The 13,908-nt window shown below is 29.1% G+C and overlaps 1 protein-coding gene across 5 annotated transcripts in view; it reads right to left on the reverse strand.

The window, feature by feature from the left end:
- LOC129613401 (cholinephosphotransferase 1) overlaps positions 1-13,455 on the reverse strand; it is a 63,335-nt gene extending 49,880 nt beyond the window's left edge. For all 5 annotated transcript variants that reach the window (XM_055527445.1, XM_055527441.1, XM_055527443.1 and 2 more), the window contains exon 1: positions 12,790-13,455. In XM_055527445.1, the coding sequence (XP_055383420.1) occupies positions 12,790-13,007 (218 nt within the window). In that variant the 5' untranslated portion in view covers positions 13,008-13,455. The remainder of the gene's footprint in view (positions 1-12,789) is intronic.
- Positions 13,456-13,908: the final 453 nt, after the last annotated feature.

Below are 13,908 nucleotides of genomic sequence, written 5' to 3' on the forward strand. Positions count from 1 at the left end.
ACGACCCCCTACCTTGGCAAAAAATTGAAAATTTTTTAAAATTTTGCACGACCCCCTACCTTGGCAAAAAATTGAAATTTTTTTAAAATTTTACACGACCCCCTACCTTGGCAAAAAATTGAAAATTTTTTAAAATTTAGCACGACCCCCTACCTTGGCAAAAATTTGAAAATTTTGTAAAATTTTGCACGACCCCCTACCTTGGCGAAAAATTGAAAATTTTTTAATATTTTGCACGACCCCCTACCTTGGCAAAAAATTGAAAATTTTTTAAAATTTTGCACGACCCCCTACCTTGGCAAAAAATTGAAAATTTTTTAAAATTTTGCACGACCCCCTACCTTGGCAAAAAATTGAATTTTTTTTAAAATTTTACACGACCCCCTACCTTGGCGAAAAATTGAAAATTTTTTAATATTTTGCACGACCCCCTACCTTGGCAAAAAATTGAAAATTTTTTAAAATTTTGCACGACCCCCTACCTTGGCAAAAAATTGAAAATTTTTTAAAATTTTGCACGACCCCCTACCTTGGCAAAAAATTGAAATTTTTTTAAAATTTTACACGACCCCCTACCTTGGCAAAAAATTGAAAATTTTTTAAAATTTTGCACGACCCCCTACCTTGGCAAAAATTTGAAAATTTTGTAAAATTTTGCACGACCCCCTACCTTGGCAAAAAATTGAAAATTTTTTAAAATTTTGCACGACCCCCTACCTTGGCAAAAAATTGAAATTTTTTTAAAATTTTACACGACCCCCTACCTTGGCAAAAAATTGAAAATTTTTTAAAATTTTGCACGACCCCCTACCTTGGCAAAAAATTGAAATTTTTTTAAAATTTTTGCACGACCCCCTACCTTGGCAAAAAATTGAAAATTTTTTTAAATTTTGCAGGACCCCCTACCTTGGCAAAAAATTGAAAATTTTTTAAAATTTTGCACGACCCCCTACCTTGGCAACAAATTGAAATTTTTTTAAAATTTTTGCACGACCCCCTACCTTGGCAAAAAATTGAAAATTTTTTTAAATTTTGCAGGACCCCCTACCTTGGCAAAAAATTGAAAATTTTTTAAAATTTTGCACGACCCCCTACCTTGGCAACAAATTGAAATTTTCTTAAAATTTTGCACGACCCCCTACCTTGGCAAAAAATTGAAATTTTTTAAAATTTTGCACGACCCCGTACCTTGGCAAAAAATTGAAAATTTTTTAAAACTTTGCACGACCCCCTACCTTGGCAAAAAATTGAAAATTTTTTAAAATTTTACACGACCCCCTACCTTGGCAAAAAATTGAAAATTTTTTAAAATTTTGCACGACCCCCTACCTTGGCAAAAAATTGAAAATTTTTTAAAATTTAGCACGACCCCCTACCTTGGCAAAAATTTGAAAATTTTGTAAAATTTTGCACGACCCCCTACCTTGGCAAAAAATTGAAAATTTTTTAAAATTTTGCACGACCCCCTACCTTGGCAAAAAATTGAAATTTTTTTAAAATTTTACACGACCCCCTACCTTGGCAAAAAATTGAAAATTTTTTAAAATTTTGCACGACCCCCTACCTTGGCAAAAATTTGAAAATTTTGTAAAATTTTGCACGACCCCCTACCTTGGCAAAAAATTGAAAATTTTTTAAAATTTTGCACGACCCCCTACCTTGGCAAAAAATTGAAATTTTTTTAAAATTTTACACGACCCCCTACCTTGGCGAAAAATTGAAAATTTTTTAAAATTTTGCACGACCCCCTACCTTGGCAAAAAATTGAAATTTTTTTAAAATTTTGCACGACCCCCTACCTTGGCAAAAATTTGAAAATTTTGTAAAATTTTGCACGACCCCCTACCTTGGCAAAAATTTGAAAATTTTGTAAAATTTTGCACGACCCCCTACCTTGGCAAAAAATTGAAAATTTTTTAAAATTTTGCACGACCCCCTACCTTGGCAAAAAATTGAAATTTTTTTAAAATTTTACACGACCCCCTACCTTGGCGAAAAATTGAAAATTTTTTAAAATTTTGCACGACCCCCTACCTTGGCAAAAAATTGAAAATTTTTTAAAATTTTGCACGACCCCCTACCTTGGCAAAAAATTGAATTTTTTTTAAAATTTTACACGACCCCCTACCTTGGCGAAAAATTGAAAATTTTTTAATATTTTGCACGACCCCCTACCTTGGCAAAAAATTGAAAATTTTTTAAAATTTTGCACGACCCCCTACCTTGGCAAAAAATTGAAAATTTTTTAAAATTTTGCACGACCCCCTACCTTGGCAAAAAATTGAAATTTTTTTAAAATTTTACACGACCCCCTACCTTGGCGAAAAATTGAAAATTTTTTAAAATTTTGCACGACCCCCTACCTTGGCAAAAAATTGAAAATTTTTTAAAATTTTGCACGACCCCCTACCTTGGCAAAAAATTGAAATTTTTTTAAAATTTTACACGACCCCCTACCTTGGCAAAAAATTGAAAATTTTTTAAAATTTAGCACGACCCCCTACCTTGGCAAAAATTTGAAAATTTTGTAAAATTTTGCACGACCCCCTACCTTGGCGAAAAATTGAAAATTTTTTAATATTTTGCACGACCCCCTACCTTGGCAAAAAATTGAAAATTTTTTAAAATTTTGCACGACCCCCTACCTTGGCAAAAAATTGAAAATTTTTTAAAATTTTGCACGACCCCCTACCTTGGCAAAAAATTGAATTTTTTTTAAAATTTTACACGACCCCCTACCTTGGCGAAAAATTGAAAATTTTTTAATATTTTGCACGACCCCCTACCTTGGCAAAAAATTGAAAATTTTTTAAAATTTTGCACGACCCCCTACCTTGGCAAAAAATTGAAAATTTTTTAAAATTTTGCACGACCCCCTACCTTGGCAAAAAATTGAAAATTTTTTAAAATTTTGCACGACCCCCTACCTTGGCAAAAAATTGAAATTTTTTTAAAATTTTACACGACCCCCTACCTTGGCGAAAAATTGAAAATTTTTTAAAATTTTGCACGACCCCCTACCTTGGCAAAAAATTGAAAATTTTTTAAAATTTAGCACGACCCCCTACCTTGGCAAAAATTTGAAAATTTTGTAAAATTTTGCACGACCCCCTACCTTGGCAAAAAATTGAAAATTTTTTAAAATTTTGCACGACCCCCTACCTTGGCAAAAAATTGAAATTTTTTTAAAATTTTACACGACCCCCTACCTTGGCAAAAAATTGAAAATTTTTTAAAATTTTGCACGACCCCCTACCTTGGCAAAAATTTGAAAATTTTGTAAAATTTTGCACGACCCCCTACCTTGGCAAAAAATTGAAAATTTTTTAATATTTTGCACGACCCCCTACCTTGGCAAAAAATTGAAAATTTTTTAAAATTTTGCACGACCCCCTACCTTGGCAAAAATTTGAAAATTTTGTAAAATTTTGGACGACGCTCTACCTTGGCAAAAAATTGAAATTTTTTAAAATTTTGCACGACCCCCTACCTTGGCAAAAAATTGAAATTTTTTTAAAATTTTACACGACCCCCTACCTTGGCAAAAAATTGAAAATTTTTTAAAATTTTGCACGACCCCCTACCTTGGCAAAAAATTGAAATTTTTTTAAAATTTTGCACGACCCCCTACCTTGGCAAAAAATTGAAAATTTTTTAAAATTTTGCACGACCCCCTACCTTGGCAAAAATTTGAAAATTTTGTAAAATTTTGCACGACCCCCTACCTTGGCAAAAAATTGAAATTTTTTTAAAATTTTACACGACCCCCTACCTTGGCGAAAAATTGAAAATTTTTTAAAATTTTGCACGACCCCCTACCTTGGCAAAAAATTGAAAATTTTTTAAAATTTTGCACGACCCCCTACCTTGGCAAAAAATTGAATTTTTTTTAAAATTTTACACGACCCCCTACCTTGGCGAAAAATTGAAAATTTTTTAATATTTTGCACGACCCCCTACCTTGGCAAAAAATTGAAAATTTTTTAAAATTTTGCACGACCCCCTACCTTGGCAAAAAATTGAAAATTTTTTAAAATTTTGCACGACCCCCTACCTTGGCAAAAAATTGAAATTTTTTTAAAATTTTACACGACCCCCTACCTTGGCGAAAAATTGAAAATTTTTTAAAATTTTGCACGACCCCCTACCTTGGCAAAAAATTGAAAATTTTTTAAAATTTTGCACGACCCCCTACCTTGGCAAAAAATTGAAATTTTTTTAAAATTTTACACGACCCCCTACCTTGGCAAAAAATTGAAAATTTTTTAAAATTTTGCACGACCCCCTACCTTGGCAAAAAATTGAAATTTTTTTAAAATTTTTGCACGACCCCCTACCTTGGCAAAAAATTGAAAATTTTTTTAAATTTTGCAGGACCCCCTACCTTGGCAAAAAATTGAAAATTTTTTAAAATTTTGCACGACCCCCTACCTTGGCAACAAATTGAAATTTTTTTAAAATTTTTGCACGACCCCCTACCTTGGCAAAAAATTGAAAATTTTTTTAAATTTTGCAGGACCCCCTACCTTGGCAAAAAATTGAAAATTTTTTAAAATTTTGCACGACCCCCTACCTTGGCAACAAATTGAAATTTTCTTAAAATTTTGCACGACCCCCTACCTTGGCAAAAAATTGAAATTTTTTAAAATTTTGCACGACCCCGTACCTTGGCAAAAAATTGAAAATTTTTTAAAACTTTGCACGACCCCCTACCTTGGCAAAAAATTGAAAATTTTTTAAAATTTTACACGACCCCCTACCTTGGCAAAAAATTGAAAATTTTTTAAAATTTTGCACGACCCCCTACCTTGGCAAAAAATTGAAAATTTTTTAAAATTTAGCACGACCCCCTACCTTGGCAAAAATTTGAAAATTTTGTAAAATTTTGCACGACCCCCTACCTTGGCAAAAAATTGAAAATTTTTTAAAATTTTGCACGACCCCCTACCTTGGCAAAAAATTGAAATTTTTTTAAAATTTTACACGACCCCCTACCTTGGCAAAAAATTGAAAATTTTTTAAAATTTTGCACGACCCCCTACCTTGGCAAAAATTTGAAAATTTTGTAAAATTTTGCACGACCCCCTACCTTGGCAAAAAATTGAAAATTTTTTAAAATTTTGCACGACCCCCTACCTTGGCAAAAAATTGAAATTTTTTTAAAATTTTACACGACCCCCTACCTTGGCGAAAAATTGAAAATTTTTTAAAATTTTGCACGACCCCCTACCTTGGCAAAAAATTGAAATTTTTTTAAAATTTTGCACGACCCCCTACCTTGGCAAAAATTTGAAAATTTTGTAAAATTTTGCACGACCCCCTACCTTGGCAAAAATTTGAAAATTTTGTAAAATTTTGCACGACCCCCTACCTTGGCAAAAAATTGAAAATTTTTTAAAATTTTGCACGACCCCCTACCTTGGCAAAAATTTGAAAATTTTGTAAAATTTTGCACGACCCCCTACCTTGGCAAAAAATTGAAAATTTTTTAAAATTTTGCACGACCCCCTACCTTGGCAAAAAATTGAAATTTTTTTAAAATTTTACACGACCCCCTACCTTGGCGAAAAATTGAAAATTTTTTAAAATTTTGCACGACCCCCTACCTTGGCAAAAAATTGAAAATTTTTTAAAATTTTGCACGACCCCCTATCTTGGCAAAAAATTGAATTTTTTTTAAAATTTTACACGACCCCCTACCTTGGCGAAAAATTGAAAATTTTTTAATATTTTGCACGACCCCCTACCTTGGCAAAAAATTGAAAATTTTTTAAAATTTTGCACGACCCCCTACCTTGGCAAAAAATTGAAAATTTTTTAAAATTTTGCACGACCCCCTACCTTGGCAAAAAATTGAAATTTTTTTAAAATTTTACACGACCCCCTACCTTGGCGAAAAATTGAAAATTTTTTAAAATTTTGCACGACCCCCTACCTTGGCAAAAAATTGAAAATTTTTTAAAATTTTGCACGACCCCCTACCTTGGCAAAAAATTGAAATTTTTTTAAAATTTTACACGACCCCCTACCTTGGCGAAAAATTGAAAATTTTTTAATATTTTGCACGACCCCCTACCTTGGCAAAAAATTGAAAATTTTTTAAAATTTTGCACGACCCCCTACCTTGGCAAAAATTTGAAAATTTTGTAAAATTTTGGACGACGCTCTACCTTGGCAAAAAATTGAAATTTTTTAAAATTTTGCACGACCCCCTACCTTGGCAAAAAATTGAAATTTTTTTAAAATTTTACACGACCCCCTACCTTGGCAAAAAATTGAAAATTTTTTAAAATTTTGCACGACCCCCTACCTTGGCAAAAATTTGAAAATTTTGTAAAATTTTGCACGACCCCCTACCTTGGCGAAAAATTGAAAATTTTTTAATATTTTGCACGACCCCCTACCTTGGCAAAAAATTGAAAATTTTTTAAAATTTTGCACGACCCCCTACCTTGGCAAAAAATTGAAAATTTTTTAAAATTTTGCACGACCCCCTACCTTGGCAAAAAACTGAAATTTTTTTAAAATTTTACACGACCCCCTACCTTGGCGAAAAATTGAAAATTTTTTAATATTTTGCACGACCCCCTACCTTGGCAAAAAATTGAAAATTTTTTAAAATTTTGCACGACCCCCTACCTTGGCAAAAATTTGAAAATTTTGTAAAATTTTGGACGACGCTCTACCTTGGCAAAAAATTGAAATTTTTTAAAATTTTGCACGACCCCCTACCTTGGCAAAAAATTGAAATTTTTTTAAAATTTTACACGACCCCCTACCTTGGCAAAAAATTGAAAATTTTTTAAAATTTTGCACGACCCCCTACCTTGGCAAAAATTTGAAAATTTTGTAAAATTTTGCACGACCCCCTACCTTGGCGAAAAATTGAAAATTTTTTAATATTTTGCACGACCCCCTACCTTGGCAAAAAATTGAAAATTTTTTAAAATTTTGCACGACCCCCTACCTTGGCAAAAATTTGAAAATTTTGTAAAATTTTGCACGACCCCCTACCTTGGCGAAAAATTGAAAATTTTTTAATATTTTGCACGACCCCCTACCTTGGCAAAAAATTGAAAATTTTTTAAAATTTTGCACGACCCCCTACCTTGGCAAAAATTTGAAAATTTTGTAAAATTTTGGACGACGCTCTACCTTGGCAAAAAATTGAAATTTTTTAAAATTTTGCACGACCCCCTACCTTGGCAAAAAATTGAAATTTTTTTAAAATTTTACACGACCCCCTACCTTGGCGAAAAATTGAAAATTTTTTAATATTTTGCACGACCCCCTACCTTGGCAAAAAATTGAAAATTTTTTTAAATTTTGCACGACCCCCTACCTTGGCAAAAAATTGAAAATTTTTTAAAATTTTGCACGACCCCCTACCTTGGCAAAAAACTGAAATTTTTTTAAAATTTTACACGACCCCCTACCTTGGCGAAAAATTGAAAATTTTTTAAAATTTTGCACGACCCCCTACCTTGGCAAAAAATTGAAATTTTTTTAAAATTTTACACGACCCCCTACCTTGGCAAAAAATTGAAAATTTTTTAAAATTTTGCACGACCCCCTACCTTGGCAAAAATTTGAAAATTTTGTAAAATTTTGGACGACGCTCTACCTTGGCAAAAAATTGAAATTTTTTAAAATTTTGCACGACCCCCTACCTTGGCAAAAAATTGAAATTTTTTTAAAATTTTACACGACCCCCTACCTTGGCAAAAAATTGAAAATTTTTTAAAATTTTGCACGACCCCCTACCTTGGCAAAAATTTGAAAATTTTGTAAAATTTTGCACGACCCCCTACCTTGGCAAAAAATTGAAAATTTTTTAAAATTTTGCACGACCCCCTACCTTGGCAAAAATTTGAAAATTTTGTAAAATTTTGCACGACCCCCTACCTTGGCAAAAAATTGAAATTTTTTTAAAATTTTACACGACCCCCTACCTTGGCAAAAAATTGAAAATTTTTTAAAATTTTGCACGACCCCCTACCTTGGCAAAAATTTGAAAATTTTGTAAAATTTTGCACGACCCCCTACCTTGGCAAAAAATTGAAAATTTTTTAAAATTTTGCACGACCCCCTACCTTGGCAAAAATTTGAAAATTTTGTAAAATTTTGCACGACCCCCTACCTTGGCAAAAAATTGAAATTTTTTTAAAATTTTACACGACCCCCTACCTTGGCAAAAAATTGAAATTTTTTTAAAATTTTGCACGAACCCCTACCTTGGCAAAAAATTGAAATTTTTTTAAAATTTTACACGACCCCCTACCTTGGCAAAAAATTGAAAATTTTTTAAAATTTTGCACGACCCCCTACCTTGGCAAAAAATTGAAAATTTTTTAAAATTTTGCACGAACCCCTACCTTGGCAAAAAATTGAAAATTTTTTAAAATTTTGCACGACCCCCTACCTTGGCAAAATATTGAAAATTTTTCAAAATTTTGCACGACCCCCTACCTTGGCAAAAATTTGACAATTTTTTAAAATTTTACACGACCCTCTACCTTGGCAAAAAATTGACAATTTTTTAAAATTTTGCACGACCCCCTACCTTGGAAAAAATTGAAAATTTTTTAAAATTTTGCACGACCCCCTACCTTGGCAAAAATTTGAAAATTTTGTAAAATTTTGCACGACCCCCTACCTTGGCAAAAAATTGAAATTTTTTTAAAATTTTACACGACCCCCTACCTTGGCAAAAAATTGAAAATTTTTTAAAATTTTGCACGACCCCCTACCTTGGCAAAAATTTGAAAATTTTGTAAAATTTTGCACGACCCCCTACCTTGGCAAAAAATTGAAAATTTTTTAAAATTTTGCACGACCCCCTACCTTGGCAAAAATTTGAAAATTTTGTAAAATTTTGCACGACCCCCTACCTTGGCAAAAAATTGAAAATTTTTTAAAATTTTGCACGACCCCCTACCTTGGCAAAAAATTGAAATTTTTTTAAAATTTTACACGACCCCCTACCTTGGCAAAAAATTGAAAATTTTGTAAAATTTTGGACGACGCTCTACCTTGGCAAAAAATTGAAATTTTTTAAAATTTTGCACGACCCCCTACCTTGGCAAAAAATTGAAATTTTTTTAAAATTTTACACGACCCCCTACCTTGGCAAAAAATTGAAAATTTTTTAAAATTTTGCACGACCCCCTACCTTGGCAAAAATTTGAAAATTTTGTAAAATTTTGCACGACCCCCTACCTTGGCAAAAAATTGAAAATTTTTTAAAATTTTGCACGACCCCCTACCTTGGCAAAAATTTGAAAATTTTGTAAAATTTTGCACGACCCCCTACCTTGGCAAAAAATTGAAATTTTTTTAAAATTTTACACGACCCCCTACCTTGGCAAAAAATTGAAAATTTTTTAAAATTTTGCACGACCCCCTACCTTGGCAAAAAATTGAAAATTTTTTAAAATTTTGCACGAACCCCTACCTTGGCAAAAAATTGAAAATTTTTTAAAATTTTGCACGACCCCTACCTTGGCAAAATATTGAAAATTTTTCAAAATTTTGCACGACCCCCTACCTTGGCAAAAATTTGACAATTTTTTAAAATTTTACACGACCCTCTACCTTGGCAAAAAATTGACAATTTTTTAAAATTTTGCACGACCCCCTACCTTGGAAAAAATTGAAAATTTTTTAAAATTTTGCACGACCCCCTACCTTGGCAAAATATTGAAAATTTTTCAAAATTTTGCACGACCCCCTACCTTGGCAAAAACTTGACAATTTTTTAAAATTTTACACGACCCCCTACCTTGGCAAAAAATTGACAATTTTTTAAAATTTTGCACGACCCCGTGCGTAAATAGTATTGTATGTTTGCTAAATCTGTATGGTACAAATTATTTTTTTTGATGAATTATGATTGTTCTTTAAAAGAAATAATAGTATACGAGTACCTTCCTAAAAAATTTATTTGTAACGAGTAAATAATTTTAATTTTTAATATGCAAATTAATATACTGTCAGCATTTAACTAAATAACCTTCGAAAGCAATTTAATACTTACTTAAGTACTTTCTTTAGTACTTACTTAAAATTTTAAAAATAAAGTACATTTCTTTTACAATATACTTAAATAATATTATATAATAGGAAAGCGCATACGTAACCAATTTAACCATACTCAACCTACCTACCTATTATTCATATTCCTATAATTGAATCAAATCAATTTAATATTTAAAAAAAAAATGTCTAACCTTTGCCAAATATAAATGAATTTCTATTGAAAATTTTATTATAAAAAATTTACATATTTAAACATTCATACAACATAGAATCAACTATAAAACTTGTATATTGTATAATTAAGTACATATGTATGTATATATGTACGAGTATAGTTATATGAGCTCAGTTATATAGAATAGTATAGTTTTCTGAAAAGAAATCTTCAACATATAAGTAGATGTTCTTGTATTAATACCTTAGAGACAAAAATCAGAAAAACTATATTTTATCGTTTGTGTACATATGTAAAAGGAAAAAAATCAATGAATTATTATGAAATTTTCAATATTAAATCTTTCTTTAAGAACAATAAAAATAAAGAATATCTTTTCAAAATTTGACCTTTAAATAAAAGAAGTAAGTAGTGAAGTAGCAATACTACCTAGTATTATCATATATATTGAAATCGAGCTACTATTATGATAATTTATCACCCATATTTTTGATTGTCGTATCGCATGCATGAAAAATATTGAATTAAATGATACTATCACGTTCCAGTCCTATTCTGGTATGCGTACCCATGATAGTTGAAATGACAATATAATCTTTGACGTTATAGCAAATATCAAAATCTGTTTTAGTAAAACTTTTCATACAACGTGAAAATGAATTAGTTTTTATAATCAAAACATTTGCACACTATGCCAAGATTCTATAGTTTGAAATTTATGAATAAAATGAATAAGCCGGCAAATTAGTTTTGCTTACAAAAGTTAATAAATTAATTTTATACTGAAAAATTTTTCTTTATTAATTTTTATATTATGTAATAATTGTTGGTTCTTGTATTTTACAAAATAACAATTACGAAGCAATTTGAGTTGCTAATAAAATCAATCGACGACAACCCTGAGATTGCCAACGTAAAATAGCAAATTGCTTTCAAATTTCTCAAATAAACGGGGTTGAAGGGATTTCTTTGCATTATGTGCAAATAAAACATAACATTTTTCACGTCAGCTGTTAATTTTACCAATCTAAAAACATTTTATATCGCCTGTACAGGCACGACTATCAGAAAATCATAAAAGAAGTGACGTGACGTGCTAGATTTTTATTATCACGCCACTAACGCGACTAATATAGAATAATATGGTTGTATTATATTACAAGTAAATACAAATTAAAATAATATGAAATTAAATAAAAATTATAATTAAAATAAGTAGTTTTTCTAACCTAACAAAATAACTAACAAATTAAATATATGCTTACTCCTGTAAGGTAAGGTACCTACTTACCTACTATAATCATAATTTTTTATTTATTTTACAAATAAATCAATAAATATAGAACGTTATAATAATAATAATAATATAGAAAAAAAATAAGAATATCACCCTTTTCCTATAAAATTCAACCTTAGAATCTATAATTATTTTAACCTTATTAGTAGCTGAAGAAAAAAAAAATCAATCGTGTGTTTTCTTCTTTCTTTTCCCAATTGATTCGTCAGCAATCAACACATAAACTAAATATTTTTCTTTCAATTTGAATGAAATTTTCGAAAAACAAAAAAACCTTTTCTCACATTTATAAAATAAACGTCACTAAAATTTAATTAATTAACTAAAAATTTATGATAATAAAATTTTATAATATTCATCCATTAAGCAAAAACATAACAAAAATTATATTTAATTATTTTTCAAGGGTTTATAATTTACGCATAATTTTATTTTTAAGTTATTAAAGAAAAATTTTTATAACCTAAGAAAACGACCATAGAGAAATTTAATTTTCATTTTTTTTTTCTCATTTTTAGCTATGTATGTAGGAATATTTACATTTTTTCTCCTCTTTTTTAATATAATTTTTTTGTTGAGTTGAGAGGTCGTATCAAAGTTATAAAAAAATAGTTAATTTTTGAGTATTTTTTTTATTGTTTTTTTTTATTTTGAGAAAATAAAGAAAAAAATGTTCGATTTTCCGTATTTTTTTTTTTTTTTGATAAAACGTAAATAGGTGTAAGTACCATCCCATATGTATGGAAGTAGATATAGATGAGATATATTATGTAGAGTACTCATTATGTACTCACATTTATGAGTATTTAATAGATTGCTGTAAATACCTCATTGTCAAATTATCTAGCTAAATAAACAATAACATTTCTATTAAAAGGAAAAAGAGAAAAACAAAAAAAAAAAGTACCCCAAAAACACTTGTCTCTTTAAAGTAAAACAAAAGAAAAAAAAAATGTTGTTATATTGCTAAATAAGAAAAAATGGAAAAAATCTAACCTCAATGGGAAATTTTAAAATTTTTATAAATATATGCAAAAATATTCCTTTAAACAAAATAACTATAATAATATATGTACATATAACTATTAGCTACATCTGTTGATCTATTTTATTATAAGAAAGTTTAATACATAATATTGTATACATTTATTATTATATTAGTAGTTATAGGTTTATATTCAATATGATATTATGAAAATTTATTTTAATAAAAACAAATACTGCGTATATTATTTTTTTTTTTAATAATTTTACAAAAAAGAAAATTTTATTTACTTACAATATTAATATTATAGTAGTAACTATATTAACTATTAATCCAACAATTGTTATTAAATTTGGAGCAAGCCATAGTGGTGTCTTTGAAACAAGCCAACACCACCATGGTTGTAAAAATGGATCTAATAAACTGACCGATGTACAACTATATTTGTGCTCCGATAATCTTTTTAATTGAGCTGGACTTAAAATTCGTTGTTTTCGATTCATCGAAAACATTTCCTTTTTTTTTTTTCTTCTTTTCTTTCTTTTACTAATTATATTATAATTGAATATTAAAATACAATAATTACAGGTATTTTTTTTTTTATATATACGTATATAAGTATGTATTATTGTATACGTTTGAATGTATAGCTATAAAACAACAAAAAAAAAATTCTTTTTTTTTTTTCCTTATTCAATAATAATTGTATTAATGCTATTTAATTATACTTTAAGGTAGAAATTTTATTATAACTTTCTTCTATTATATAATATTTTTAATAATTTTAATTCAATATTATATTAAAAAACATTTATATTTTTTAAAGAGAAGATTGATTTTTTTTTCCTTTTTTTTAATATAATTTTATTTTAAATAAAATCTTCTCTTTTTTTTTTCCTTAATTCCGATATACGCCAAACAATTCACTAACTAAAAATTTTCTCTTCTAGTTACGTTTAAAACTACCGACTCAACTGAACTGACATAAAAAATATGAAAGAAAACAACAAAACACACCAACAAAATATTAATACGTCATCTGATATATAATTTGACAACTGACAATTTTGATTACATTTCAAAAAAAAAAAAATGTCATTTTATATTTATATTACGTTTCCATAACTGATTTATGTTAATTTTAATTGAATTCAAATTAATAAATTTGAGTTCAAAATAATTCATTCAGATATTTTTAAGAATAATGGAAGGAGAATGCGTTACAAATGAAATAAAGTGCTATTAAACTGCAATAAAACAAAAATCCTTTACGGCTGACGTTTTTTTTTGAAATTATGTGTTTTCATGTGTATGTGACATTATGAGCTAAAGTTGACTGAATATTTGATTTTGCGTCGATGTTTCAAATACAATAATTTTGACATAAATACAATTTTTATTTTAATTAAAATT

The sequence above is a fragment of the Condylostylus longicornis genome, unplaced genomic scaffold (assembly GCF_029603195.1).
Source record: "Condylostylus longicornis isolate FDR11 unplaced genomic scaffold, ASM2960319v2 ptg000083l, whole genome shotgun sequence".
Taxonomy (NCBI): Eukaryota; Metazoa; Arthropoda; class Insecta; order Diptera; family Dolichopodidae; genus Condylostylus; species Condylostylus longicornis.